This window comes from Mastomys coucha, unplaced genomic scaffold (genome assembly GCF_008632895.1).
Source record: "Mastomys coucha isolate ucsf_1 unplaced genomic scaffold, UCSF_Mcou_1 pScaffold5, whole genome shotgun sequence".
Lineage (NCBI taxonomy): Eukaryota > Metazoa > Chordata > Mammalia > Rodentia > Muridae > Mastomys > Mastomys coucha.
The window spans coordinates 29,941,643-29,957,343 of NW_022196911.1; the positions used below are offsets into that span (position 1 = coordinate 29,941,643).

Consider the following 15,701-nt stretch of genomic DNA (forward strand, 5'->3'; position numbering starts at 1 on the left):
CAGGGCAGGTAGGTCAGAAGAAACCCCTGTTACTTTGGCAGGGTGGTATCGATTCCCAGGAATTAGCCGGTAATGACAAGAGGCAGAAGCAGCCTCCCTTGACCCTCTTCCAGGCAGGCTGCCCACAGCTCTGGGTTCTCTGAGAAATGGCAAGAGAAATGAGGATAAAATGTAAGAAATTATTGGGTGAAAGTAAGGGGGACACTAGTCAGAACTGGGGTCCTGCACAGAGCCCAATAGAGCAGACCAAACAGTCAATACAAAGTGTCCTACAACAACAACAACAACAGACAACAACAGCAGCTTAAAGAGACCATTAAACAAAACCAGGAGAGTCAGAACCACCAATTGGAAAGAGTTTAGCTAGTATAAGCTCTCTCTGCTCTCCTCCTCCATTTTAATCCTTAGGGGAAAGGCAACCTGAAGAAATGTCAAAATAGCCAATCAGCACTCCTCATCCTTTTGTTTCTAAGGCAGCTCAGGCTACCCTGTGAGAAACAGCTGCTCAGCCACTTGCACTGGGATTCCTTCTAATGTTCAGAAAGGACACTGCCTGGATCTTGAGTCACTAATAAAACCAATTTAGTCATCTAACATCAACTGGATACATTTTTTTTTTGATAAAACAAAATTGTTTTGTGCAAACCAGTGGGGAGGTGGGATTAATTGTACCCCTTTGCAACTGATATCCAAAGAGAGCAAAGAAAATAACCCTTCAGCGAGAGAGTCCTCAGGGGATTCTCAGCCTGTTATTCATTGTTTGGGGTGGAGTGCTGTGCACACACACACATCTTCCTTCACAGCAGCCTCTGGAGCCAATTTCTCCTGGGATGGCAGTGGGAGAGGCAAGTGTAGCTGATCTCTATCTCAAGGCACTTCTGTCCCACAAGCAGACAGACTAGTCCTCAGAGTACAACCACACAAGTACACAATAGAGCAGCTACGTGGCTCCAAGGACCACAGCAGAGGAGAGAAGGTTCCCCAAGGATAGCAACAATCATCAGATCTAGTCTTAGGTAGGGTTTAGCTACGTGAAGAGCAGCCAAGGCTTTCAACTATGCCAAGAGGGGACTGGAGCTGAGAAAGGACCATAGCACAACTTTGGATGCTGCAGGCAGGAGCAGAAGGATGGAGTGGGAGCTAGATGTAGCTCCAGGTCAGCTCCATGACTATACTCTGAGCATCTGTGCTCCAAGCTTGGATGGGAAGGGATACAGAAGAAGTAACACAAAAGAGTTGGTACAGGAATACCATCTCAGTCAACACACAGGAAAGAAAAAAAGGCAGAATTAAAGATAAGGAAGCTTTTTAACTCTCTCTGAGGGGTAGGAGGGAGTGGGATGCAACTGGGAAAAATGAACATCTTTAAAGCTAACAGAAATGTGGGATCTTCCCTATAGAGAAGGAAAAGGGAATTGCAAGGATGTTGTAGACAAGAGAAGCTGCAGTTGGAGGATTTCGTCCTCCCAGTGTTGAAGCAGGGGAAGGACCAAAGGCTACAGCTTTGTAGGATTGCATAGCACCTTCCTCATCTCACACCCAGGTACAGTCAACAGACTAAAGCAAACATACACACAGACAAATGAAAAAACCCGCATTTAGAATAGATACATTTAGACATGGCTTCAGTGTATATCCCACACAGGTCTTGAACTAGTAGGTGATCCTCCTGCCTCTGTCTGCCCAGTGCTTGGATTAAAGGTACAAATCATGGCACCTTTCTTTCTTTCTTTTTTTTTAAATGGTGATTCTGGGCACCCTGAGCGCCATGATTTCTCATCCTAGGAATGAGCAACCTTTTTCCCTTTAGAGAATGCAAGCTCAACTTTACCCCTGTGACTGCTACATGAGGCATGAAATGGTCATTCTCTGTTCTCCTCATGAAATGGAATGTAAAAATGAATGCCATGGTTTAAGAGGGGGAGGCAAAAAATAAAACAACCCCATCCAGTTCAGGTGCAAAATTAAATTGTCTGAACTCCTCAGATGGCTATGAGGTACAGAATGAGATCTCTGGGAAACCATCTTTGAGGGTCACTGGAGCTGAAGGCCAAACTTGCTCAGTGACAAAGAAAAGAGAGTTGACAGAAATAGAAGCCAGGCTGCTCATTCCTCACCTGAGCTGGCACCTTTCATAGCCTACATGCAAGCATGGCAGGTGAATGAGGAAATTTAGCACTATCATTTAAATAAATAACAATTAAAAACCTCATAACATAACCAGGTTAAGACAGTTTGCCATGCCATAAGCCACGCAGGCTTACAGATAACCTGGTAGCCTCCCAGACCACCAGGATGGGGCTGTAATTACTTCAACAGTGACAACTAAAGATAAGCATCCTTCCCCATCCGCCAAGCACAGGCACAGCCCCAAAGGGAAGCTTGGTATCACACAGGACACTCTAACTGCTGCACCTTCACACATAATGCTTCCCAGAATTAACTGCAGTCAGTGGCTCATCTTCTAAGCCTGGGCTGGTACGAAGTCTGGCTGCGTGGCATCAAGTAAGAATCAGTAATGACAAGCCCTATTGTCAGGGTAGTGGGTCTGAATACACAGAAGAAAACATTGAGGGGACGTTGTGGTCTGGGTGACCTTTCTAAATGTGTTTCCTTTCAAAGTCTAAGTGTTGTTTGCACCTGTGTAAACAAGCATGGGTATCCTGTGGTCTAAGCTCCTTCCCTCCCTTCTTCTAAACTGATTTTAAAAGTGAGCATAGAAAGTAATGGCTCTCACCTTCAAACATACGTGTTATCATACACTGTTCCACTCACTCCACTTCACCACTGCCCTTGGTGAGACCCTCCCACCTCCAGCTCCTACCCAGTTAATCATGACTTCTGCTTTCCCATTATATATGTAATGAGAAATATATTATAAACATATTACCTCATTTCCATCTCCATGACAATTTTTTCCTCCCTCATCATGATCTCCCTTTTTAGCTTTGTAACCTATAAGCACATATATAAGCACAAATATAAAGTAATACATATGTATATATGATTTTAAATTTAGGTTCAACATGTGAGAAAGCATGCAGTGCTTGTCTTCCTGAGTCTGGCTTATTTCGCTTGACACAATGATTTCCAGTTGCATTCATTCTCCTCCAAATGTCATGATTTCCTTTTTATTAATGAGTGCATAAAATCTTGTTGTTTGTACATCTGGATTTTCAGTCAGGTCTCTGCGCATTCTACTTCACTGCTACCCTGCCAAAATGAATGCTGGAGTAGAATGAGTGGGTTGGAAGTCTTGTTATCCTAGGGATTATTAAATGCAGATTGGACAGGGCTCTTGAACTGAGGAGGTAAGGAAATGAAAAGGAGATTAGCTACTCCTCATAAATGGTGAGTCACATATCAGATATCCTGCACACTAGATATTTACATTACCATTCACAACAGGAGCAAAACTACAGTTATGAAGTATCAATGAAAGTAATTTTATCATTGAGGGTCACCAACAGAACGAGGAACTGTATGAAAGGGTCAAAACATTAGGAAGGCTGAGAAGCACTGCTCTAGTTCAAGGAAATACTGAAGAGAATTCCAATGGGTCACATTCCAGCATGGCCTACAACCCAGTGGCATAGAAGTCCCCTGTACACTTGGTGAGAGAAACAGTCAGGCATCAGACCCCAATGCTCCAGACCTGATGATCAACCCATGCTTCAGTGTTCCTCCAGATCCCTAGAGTATAGACTTAAGACTGAGAGCTGCTGTACAGGGACCCTGGCCTGTGGCTGCCCTTCAGTACCCAGCAACTTCTCAGTGCAGTGTCTCCTCTAGTCGCTTAGCACTGAAGTCACAAGGCTTAGACTGAGGCCCAGCATTACCACCCTTCAAAGAATCACAACCAACTAGAACAAGAGAGATTCTGATTAGGTAGTTTGGATTTCTGATTTGCAGTTTGTCTCATTGCCCTCATGTCCAGAGAGTCATAGAAGACACTGTTCAACAGGGACATGGCTTCACCTCTGGAAACTGGAGATGTGGGGTGAAGCTCACCAGATCAGAATCTTGCACCAACTCGATGGTGATGATGCCATTTGGTAAGTCATCCAGTAGACAGTGGCTCATCCTGAGAGAGGAGTGGGCCAAGTCTCTGGGTTGGATCTCATTACGAAAGCCACTTAGACTGGGAAGGTGACACCATACCTCCTACACTCTTAGCCTAGGAGTTACTCAGGACCTCCTATTCCCTATGTGCTTTGGAGCCCTGAGTCCTGAGCCTAGGTGAGACAGTAGTCTCCTCTCACAGAAGGGAGGCGGGGTCTATGGGACGCCACTGCCCTGAGGTGGACAGAGCTTCAGCAGCTGTAAAAATGAACTGGACACTGCCTACCATCAGGAATAAGAGTTAACAAGGGTGCTCATTACAATTGTGCTTCCCCAAACCATGATTTCACAAACATCTATGATATTTTTCATAATAAACTGTGAAGGACCATTGCAAATTGTTATTCAACAGAAAGGAAACATTAAGATATTTCTAAAAAAAAAAAAGGAGAGCCGGCTCCCATGTCCATATATTGTAAGACCAAATGCCTTTCCACCTTAAAATAATAATAAATGAGGATTCAGTGGCAAAGCCCCGTGCCAACTGAACAGCTGGCAAGTAGATGTGCCCCAAAACACTGTCATTCCAGTCTCATCACCAGAGAACTGTTGAGTCTTCAAGCTCTCAGCTTCCACATTCTTCCTCCATGGGACAAGGCAGTGCCCTTGTATCTTCATGTCCATGACCGCAGGGCACACACAATATGATGAACCTCAGCTGGAATTACTTCATCTGGCCTTATTTAATGAGTGACTATGAATCTCAATATTTTTCATAAAATGAGACTAATGAACTCTACTACTAGGGGCAAAGTAATAAGAATGCATGAATTGCATTTTGTATAATGCCTAGAAAATAGCAATTAGCTGGAATCGTAATTATTTGTAACCTTTGACCATGAGCTGGTTTCACTCCTTTGTGACTGCTTCCTTGGTAACCTCCCCTCTCTCATACCCCTAATGCCTTCCCACACACACACTTAGTAACTCCTTGGTAGGTCTAGTACATTTAGCATGCATCTAGAGTTTAGTTATGATGTCACATTTTTGCAGATTTTAAAAATATGTTTATGCCATATATGTGATGAAATATCTTGTGTTTGAGACCCATGTCTAAACATAAAATTCATTTATTTTTCACATAAGTATGTGTGAAATTTGTGTATACATACACACACACACACACACACATATACATTTCAGATAGTTTTGTTAACCAGTAGTACAAACATTTTAACCAAGTCTTAAGGATCATCTATTGATTATATAATTAATAAACAATTAGTAATAATAATTTGTGTATAGAACAATATTTCAAGGACTGGAATTTTCTACCTATGTTCTTAACATACAGTGGTTTAAAGTTTTGATTCTAGGGACATTTCAGAGTTGGGATTTCAGAATACAGCCTGTACACTCCAGTTGCTTATTTACATTTCTGTAACCACAGTCTTGAGGAACTGTTTCATACTTTGTATCCCCAATGCCTATATACACTTGGTGTACTTTATGTATTTCTGAGTGAATTAATGAATATATATGAATGAATTAATGAAACAAGCCTCTGTTTTTACCCAATAAATGGAAGACTGCTGATTAGGATGGTTAGTACAGGAGGAGGAAATAACAGAAATCACAAATCAGGAGCTTGATAATCATGGCTGACTACGAGATACCCGAGCAGTACAGAAATATCACCTTGCGAAGGTTTAAAGCTACTGCCCACCACAGAGAGTTCCTCCAGAAAGCTCTTCTCTGAGGACTTTGCAGGAGCAGAAAGTGTTCCTGCAAGGAGGAATACTTACACACAAACTCAGTAAAGACTTCTTGATTGTTTGACTTCTGAGTTCAGTCCCACTGAAGGGCAAGGTACATGAAGACCTATCCATAAAAACTTGGCCAAGCCAAAGCAACCAACCGACCGATCGACTTTCCTTCCTCTTGAGGTTCTCAGCAGGTCTGGGTTGTGGTTCAGTCATACAGCTCTTTCTAGGGCCTGCCCTTCGGAAGCCCTCCAGCACTCCACTGAGACATTTCCTTTAGGTTCCACATCTGTCTCTAAATGACTAAACAATGACTACCAAATGTGCTTTGGCTTCACAGTTTCAGCCCTGTCCCTCTGAGAATCACACTCCACGACCTTTCTCCAGAGCATGAGCCTGAGACACTGGCTGAGGCACAAAGAGTCTTACCCATTTCTATCACTATAAGAAGTCTCCAGAGACACCAAACCCAAACCCTTCGGCATGAAAGTCCCTGAGTGTGTTCTCCTTGGGAGCCATGCCAGCCAAGAATGCAAAAACAGATGCACCATGTGCAAGTCACCTAGAAAGATGTTATTTGATGCTATTCATGCCTGCATATAGGGGAAAACCTGTCCATCAGGACACAGAATGACACAGTGTCACATTCTGCACTCCTAACAGCTGTCTATCCCATCTCCACCACTCACAGCCTTAGGGGATACGTCACTGGAATAGTCAGCCTGCTGAGCAGGTGTTGTTTTCTCTCTTTACATTTCAGATGCTCTTCATCAGCATCAGTATTTTACAGTTTAATCAGCTGAGGCCAGAATGGAAGCCCAGGGCAGCAACCTCATCCTGAGGACTCACCGCATCCTGACAGCTAAGGACCTCCAAGATGCTGTTGAGCAGTTCGACACAGTACTTCTTCTCTGAGCTCTGGTACTGCCCATCATCCCTCTGCTCCAGAAGCTCCTTCAGCTCTTTGGTGATGACAGGAAGCAGAATGTCCCGGCATTCTGGAAGCAAAGCAATGCCAGGCATGTACGGTTATTGTCTAGCTTCCTTTGTTATACACACACACACACACACACACACACACACACACACTACATAATACACACACACACACTACATAACACACACACACACTACATAATACACACACACACACACACACACACTACATAATATACACATACACACTACATAACACACACACACACTACATAATACACACACACACACACACACATATATGTGTGTATGTGTATTACATACATTCATGACCATATAGAAAACATTATCTGTCATTTCTCATGGAAACATTCACTTTTATATCACAATACAGTTATAAATAAATATAGTGTGCTCTATCTACTTATAATAGATCTAACCCATGATACTTATATTGATACAGAACTTAACAATTTATGACTTTTTTCATTAGGTTGATAATTAACAAATATATTTTCATTGTAAAAAAATTAAGTATTAAAGGTTATGTTAAGATTTCCTTAGAATATAACTCACAATTCTGTTTTTCCTCTGAACTTCATTCCTAAGAACCCTCAAGCTATTTTATTTTATATGTTTAAATATGTAAACACACAAGTACACATATAAATATGTCCAAATATTGCAGTATAGGTTTTCCTAGTCTCATTTTTATTTTGTGTTTGCTTATATGTTTAAATATGTAAATGCACATGTATACATATAAATATGTTTAAATATTGCAGTATAGGTTCTCCTACTCTCATTTTTATTTTGTGTTTGCTTTGATTCATGTTGTATTGTGGTTATGAACTGTCATGATCTTTCTGTATGACTTTCCATACATAAGCAGAATAAATCCTACAATGTCACTGCTCATATCTGATTTTCAAAAGATGACTTAGTTACATGAATGGCTTAGTTACTTGGTACTGTTCATTTATCACTATTCCTTGGAGCAATTTTTATATAATTACATATAACAACTAACTTAATTATTCAACACTATAACATTCTCAAATCATTGACATAGTTCCTTATTTAGCCATAATCCTATTATTGGACATTTTTCAAATTACAAAACATTGAAGGGTCTCCCACTTGCTCCTGTGCATATTGCCTTCCTATTGTAATAAATTAGAACTTTCTCAGAGCAGAGAATCCTTCCTGACAGAGCTGTCTCAGGACATTTCTGGGGTGTTTTAAAGTCTTACACAATTTTCTCTATATATCTTCCTTAAAAAACAAAACCTTTAGGTTAAAAAAAAAAAAAAGAAATCCAAAACTGTTTCAAACCATCCACAGCCAGATGCCACTTGAGTGAGACATGAATCATATACACCAGAATGTCAGTTAAATTCAATCCAACAGCTAGATGTTGAAAGTTTCTTTTATCTTTTGAGACACCAGGTTTCTGAAGGCACAGGGATGAGCTGTGGTTCTTTCCCATTAGCTACTTAAAAATCTGACCAAAGTAATGAACCATAAGAAAGGGCAGAAACTATGGCATTGTGGTGTTGGGACCCATGCCTACGACAGTGTACAGGCTGGGCCATCCTCCTGTGTGTCTGAACTTGGGTCTCAGCCAACATGGAGCAGGACAATGAGCAGCAGGCCATGCACCAGCCACCCATGGATAATAAGATGTTGGTGCCAGTGTCGCATATGCCCGTGTCTTTTGGAAACAGCCGATTTCATCATCCACCAGCCACCAGTACTTACCAGAGATGATGAGGCCCTATATGGCATCAGCTGAGGAATTCAGATGCAATGAGGGAGAGTGGGAGTCACAGCTCATTAGGTCCCTACCTGAGCATGGTGTGAGAGTGCCCTTCCCAGCTGACTCCTGTACCTTCCCAGAATTATTGCCAAAGATCGATTGGGAGGGGATTCCATGTGATGCCAGTCAACTCAGGTACTCTGGGAGTGACCATTTCCTTCAGTGAGAATCTGATGTCTCATGGCCTACCAAGTCCAGCTTCCCGTGGAATCTCTGTGATGGCTCACAGCAGTACCCCAACAATGCCTTATTCAGTACCCCCATCAGTACCTGCCACCACGAGCTCTTTAAAACATGGAATATTGTTGGTCCCAGGCTTTCCAGAGGCAGTCAGGATGCTGGCCAGAGATGCAATGGAGGTGTTGGGATAGCAAAGAAAAGTTGTACTTGGTTTCTTTGATTTAGTTTCTGCTCTTTCTTTTTTTTTCTTTGTATTAAGATTTATTGGAGCTCAGACAGAGTAAAAACAGTAAAGTCATATAAAACTGACCATTGCATTTTTTACTGTTGGGCTCACATATGATGAAGACAGTAACAGTTGCTAAAATCCAAGAGCGGTTTCATCTCTGGAGGTTCAAAGAGACTCAAATGACTTAAAGGGGCAAATATGTTGCATTCATATGTACGACTGGCCACACCAAGCTAGTTCACAGCACTTTCTAACAGCTCTTTTCAGTAGTTCTGACATCTACAGGCAGGGGTCAGTTCTGGTCACCACTGCTCTCCAGCTCACCCTTGGCAAGTGTTGCTATCAGGGAGAGAACTCTCATCTTGCATCCTAACAAACCTGTCTGTTGGTCTCACACATGGTCATGGGGAAGATGGAGACCAGTTCTGGCTCATTGTTTCCCCAGATGGCTTGCCCCATAGAATAGACTGGTATTCACCTAGGAACAAGAGACTTCTGGTATCCCTAACCTCAGTTGCCTGGAGCGCAACACAGGAGAGCCTTTTTTAATTTTTAACACAATGTCAGAATGGCTGCCCACATGTGCTTTGCCTAGTAACCCAGTCAGTGGCCATGCAGAACAGAGCCATCATAGCCAAGGCTGTTGGGGGCTTCTTGCCTAGAGCCTCAGGGTCAGTCTGGGCTTCCATAGAGCATCTGGAGCCTGACTTGCACTGGACACACTCAAAGTTTTGTCCATGGTCTTTTTTGCTCCTTAACAATCAGAGTGACTTTGCCTCTAAACCCTCAGCGTCCAGTGCAGGGTTCAACCAAGAACACAAGGGCATGTCCAGAGAATGAAGCATGGATAAGGCCTTTAGGTCTGACTAGGACACATCTTTGAGGTGTTTTGTTCCTGGTACATCTTTTAGCTGTCCCTCAGCCCCTCAAGCCCTGTGTTATGGAGGCTTGTGGTCTGACTCTTGAGAATTTCCCAGGGGGCACTGCACCATGTTAGACTAAACATGGCCCCTTAAGCCTAAGATGGCATCACCTTTCTACCGTCAATACTTGGCACAGGACTGGACCTAAGTCTATGGAATAGAAGGTGCCAGGTTTTAAGGAAGAGATCCTCTTTGCAGGGCAGACATGATACTGCCAAGTTCCTTTTTACTTCCTATTATTTTTTTCTTTTTCCTTTCCCTTTTTTCTTTCTTTCTTTTTTTTTTTTTTGCTCCCTTCTTTTCAATTTAATCTTTGAGCCTCCACAGGGTTCTTTATATTAGCTTAATGCTCAGTAAAATGGCCAACACAGACGTTCTAGATGACTAGGATGAGTTACCTAAATAGTTACTATCCCTCAAAACCAGAAAGCCGGGCAGGAAAGGCCACCTGAAGCCAGCTGGGTGGTTTGTCCCTGTAACTCCAGAACTCTCCAGGCAAATACAGGAAGGCTGCTAGTCAGCCTAGGATACATAGTATGATCCGTCTCAAAAGCAAAACAAAGGCCAAAAAGATGGTTCATGAAGAAAAGGTGCTTGCTGCCAAGGCTGTCAGCCTGAATTCAATCCTAAGGACCCACACTAAAGATCATGGACTCTGGGCTGGTGAGATGGCTCAGCAGTTAAGAGCACTGACTGCTCTTCTGAAAGAAGCGTCCTACCTGTTTGTTTAGAAGTTTGTTTCAAAATGCGTTTTAAAAGGGGGATAGTAACTCTGTAGCTTCAGGTTTGACAAAGGAAATAGCAGGTGTTAGGGTACAGGGTGACAGGAAAACAGGGAAAGACCATCTCAGGAAGGACCTTCCTTAGAACATAGGTAGTTCCAACATCAGGATACTTTACAGCCCAGGTATACCTCACTATTGTTCCCATTTTTTAAACTATCAGAAGATAAGCACCATCTTTCGCTTCAAAAGTTAAGTTTGTAAGTAAAATAACAAAGGGGATCCACAGTAATGCTAAATGTCTTCCTCCTCTATGGCTGTCTGAAGAAGAGACTCACCAAATGCCTCCTGAGGAGATTCATTGTCACTGCAATGTATAGAATGGATGAAGCAACTGAAGAGCTAGAGCCCAAGAGCACAGAGCTGCCACTGTGAGTCAGCTAGGACAATAGGAACAGAAATGTTCATCGGTCCCTGGTTATTACACCAGGGTCCTACTCCTGCCAAAACATTCCTATTCCGTTGAGGCTAAAGGTCTCCGAAGACCTCGAAGGAAAGAAAAAGGACAGATTAAGAATAGACAGTCATCTTGAGTTTAAAATATGACTACGGCTGGGAATGTAGTACGGCTGGGAATGTAGAGTGTGTGCTTAGCATACATAAGGTGCTTGGCTCAGACTCCAGATCAAGACAAGAAAAGGTTAAGAAACCAATGTGTTAAGCACTTTTGTGACTTAAAACTTGAAATCGTTTGTAAAATGAGATCAATAGGACCTTCAGGAAGATTTCAAGTCAGGTAAAGGGTTAACCCATTTGTGCAATTTGACTAGCTCACACACACATTCCATTCATTGGTCAGTCACTCAGCTAAGTGGAATGGGCTTCACTATGTGCAGGCATGGTCCTGAAGTAGAAATGAGTGACAAGAGCCAGTCGCCTCTCAGCACCCAAGCCAAGGGAGATAAGACTTGGGCAGATGACAAAACAATGAAGAAATGCTGAAGATTGTACCTTCCTACAGTGGTGTATGAGGACTAGCCATAGTATAGGGGGTGGAGGCTGAAATTTCCTTCTAAAGTTTCTCTATCAAGCCCCGTTGCAGAGATTTGGCTCCAGGGACAAGCCTGGTGAGATATTTTAAACACTGACAATCTCCAGGAGAAACAGCTGTCCTTCAACTCTTACTTAAAACTGAGCTAAAATAGTGTATTCCCTTAGAAAGTCGGGGGATGAGCTCCCCACTACTAGAGGTGTTCAAGCACTGGGTAGCTGTTTGCACACTGGGATAACGAGATGAAAGGTCAGACAACTGTTTGAACCAAATCATTATTAAAGCCCCATTCAAAATTGTACTACTACATAATATATAGGCTCACAGAAGTGGTAGGAGGAAGGATGGACAAGTGGATATGTTTGTACTAGAGCAGATTAGACTCCAGAAGAAAAAAGCACTCCATCAATCTGAAAGGAGTGGGCTTTACATATTAGCAAGACCAGCATCCCTGGATGATGGAGGCTGCTGATGTTGAGACTCAGCAAGATTCTCACTGAGGAAGCCATCAATACCGGGGCCTGGTTTTTGCAGAAAGGACTTTGTCTTCTCTTTAACCCTGATTTCTCAGAAATGTCTAGCTCCCCTGTTTGGGGGATGAAATAATTTTTCTGGTTTGTAATTGGAGCTGTGAAATTACCTTAGCCAGTAAAAGCTTCAGGAGGCAGCATTTCTAAATCATTCCTTGATTGTCAAGCTAACAGACACAAATGGTTTAAAAAGATAGATCTCACAAAGCCTTAAATGAATCTTCGTAGACAGAGATAATGGGTCTCATGGACCCGCGTCCCTATGTGAGATTTTTGCCTCAGGTACCCACGCTGACAAAGGCTGGGCAATCTGCCATCAGGTGTCAAGTCCAAATTGTAATTCAGACCACTGCTGAGATCTCTGCCATAGTTACTCCATTCTCTGTGTTTTAATCCAAAGGTTCTTTTGTCCAAGTGACTGCAGTGGAAAATGCAGCATTCTTGGGCTCAGCTTTCATTTTCTTCCCCTAGAAAGCTGGGTTTTGATAGGTGGTGCTGTGCACCGGATTTCACAGCCCCTTTGAAGAGTGATGCACCTTTTCAGTGAAGTTATTACCCAAGGACACTTCCAATAAAATTATCTTCTCCTTTATTCATTCCTCATATCAGCCAGTGAAAAAAAGAGAGCACCCTTTTGGAAAAGCACTGAGCCAACATTCCACCTGTGACCACAGCCACAGCCTGAGCCCCAGAGGAAAGAGTCACTATGAACCATATTTGTGCATGACATCTTTCCATACGTCTGTTCTCTTCTGCTTTCTCTCAGAGTGAAGACACCCCATCACAGTAAACCAAGGAAAATTGGGGTACCATCTTAGAGTTTACACTTTCTCAAGATCAACATCCAACCTGCCATGGATCTGCTTCTTCTATGATCTGGGTCACACATCCTAAGTTGTCTCCCTTCTCTCTACAGTCTTTGTAGTCTGGAAGTCTTTCAGTGACTTCCTATTGCTCCCAGGTTGTGTTTTATAGCAGCTGTTGGGGCAGCTACAGACCCTTTGTGAGAGCCTTTCTTTACTTCCAGATCCATGGCTTGCTGCTCCTCCACCCCACTCAGCACTGTCATTCTGCTTCTGGATCTTTCCAAATACTGCCTTCTTTGCCAGAAATCCCCTTTACCTGACAGATTCTTTCCTTCTTGATCTGAATTTAGAGGCCAAATCCTCTAGGCATTTTTCTTGGTGCTCCAGTTCTGACTGGGGTGACTGTCTGCCGTGTCCTGGGAGTATCAGAATGTGTTTCTATTTTACCACAAATCACACTAGGTCATTGTTATTGTTGGAATTGGAGACCCAATGAGATTCTTACTGATCATCCCAGAAATGAAGCTGAAGACCAAAGGTAGACAACAGATGATAATCACCACTCAATCTAAACTTCTCCCCATTAGGTGGGGTACAGAATGATCCTTCCAGAGTTTTTGAGAGGTACCAGTTCTATACCAGTGCAATGTCAATGTCTGTACACTCATTCCAAGACAGAGTTGGTATCATCAGGAGTCTCTAGTTAGAGTGTAATGCACAGAATAAGAAATCTGACCTTTCTCTCTGAAACTAGTTTGAGGGATTGAAAGACCAAACAACTCTCTCATAAAATAGGACGCCATAGCCTCTTGTCTCTGATGGAGAAACGTTTGCCAGTCTCTGATCTCAGGTACCATTTAGTCCATCATATGGGGAGTCCGCAGAACACTCTAGAAGATGGTGAGCTCAGAGAAGGGATTTAGACACAGCATGAGGTTGCGTGTTGTCTGGTTGCATCTTTACATGGTTACCCTTCTCTGTAAGTCTGACTGTGGCATCTGGACCTGCAAATTCATTCCAAGCCAGCCTTTCACTTTGTCACCAGAGCTAGTTAATCGCCTCTTCAATCCTGGTCAATATTTCACAGACCTTAGGGTGAAACTCATTGGGCTTTGGCCAAGTTTCTATTGACTGAGAGGCGAATTCAGCTCAGTTTAACCCTCTTGGGGCACTAGAGAGCTTACGGCAGTCAAGGCTCACTGTTCTCCCTGATGTGTCTTGGCACACTGGGAAAGCCCTTGATTAAAACCCTAGCTCTACCGGGCAGGGCTGAGCACTCTAAGTGTGGCTCAGCTTTTTCTAGCTGTCTTTTCCCCTTGGGCTCAAGGGCCATCTGCAGATGTAAAAAGCCACTTGGCTGGATCAGCTAGACTAGAAGGAGTCACTCCATAGACACGGCACGACTCTGGCAGTCAGCAATTTACTCTCCCAACCGCCTTCCTTCCTCCAGCCAGTGAGTCACGAAGCAAACACATTCCACCCACTGAGGGAAATCAATAACTACCCACAAACTCCATATTCCAGGTCAGGTACAAGCCTTGTGCAATCTACTAACATCTCCCCCAACTCATTTTTTTTTTTTTGTGGCAACTCGTGGATCACTCCCAGAAAACATAACCTAATTACAACATCCAGATCATCACTTCCCCCTTCCAGGCCTCACCATGATGTACACCTCCTCGCTTTGAACTTACAGGCCAAAATATTCCTCCCAAGTCAGACAGCACAGGCTATTTAGAGATCATAGAACTCAGCACTGACTAAAACGGCTTCAGGAATCTCAATAGAATCAGTCCTAATTACACAGTAGTAGATCCTCCAGAAGCAATGTGATTCTCGAGCTTTATTCTGGGTGCCCACTGAAATTCCTAAACAAGCTCCCACTTTGATCACATACATTTAACATTCGAGGCCTGTAAGCATCTATCACATATATTTTATAGTTAACATAAAATGGATTTTTTTTTAACAAGCGAAAGCCCTATAATGACTAGATATGCCACAGTTGCATAGCTATGGTAGGAAGGGTGAACCGACAGAAACCATAGAACTAACCTCTTTACTCCTCTCTCTCCCTGACTCTTCCCTCTTCCACACTACTTCTCTGCCCTCCCCTCTCCCTCCTTACCTGCTCCCCAGCCTCTGTTTGGTGTGGTTAGGTGTACATGATATCCTCATTCGTGCACATAGGTGCCCTTACCAGGTTAATGCCATATTTTGTTATCATTCTCCACCTGGGATGAAGGTAGAGAATGGCTAGACTAGGTAGACTAGGCTAGACTACCCCTACTGCACTGTGGTTAAAGCATGGAGAGTCACTCCCACCCCTTCTGCAGCAGGCACTTTTCCCTTTGAACCTTCTCCCCAGCTCCAAGTTACAAGAATTTTTAAGAGGAGGTGATACAGGTATATGCCCACAGTCACACTGATTGTAGATGCATTTGAATTCTCTGACAGTCTATATATTGCAAAACATACATACCTATAATATATATGTGTGCCCTTTGTACATCACGTGTATGTCATATGTTGTTTACTGTGTGCGAGGAACACATAGCTGACAAACACGTTTTGAGACAAACCTTGTTTTCACAGATGTTCTATTCCATAGGCTGTGGTAAACAAAGAAAGAAAAGAACAGTTGGCTTCTCCAGACTGGCTTTCTGCTAGCAAGCTCGAG

The 15,701-nt window shown here is 43.0% G+C and overlaps 1 protein-coding gene across 1 annotated transcript in view; it reads right to left on the reverse strand.

The window, feature by feature from the left end:
- The window catches only part of Dock2 (dedicator of cytokinesis 2), a 416,864-nt gene that overhangs the window by 236,407 nt on the left and 164,756 nt on the right, over positions 1–15,701 (reverse strand). Inside the window, exon 26 of the mRNA XM_031350584.1 lies at positions 6,675–6,823. Coding sequence (XP_031206444.1) covers positions 6,675–6,823 — 149 coding nt within the window. The remainder of the gene's footprint in view (positions 1–6,674; positions 6,824–15,701) is intronic.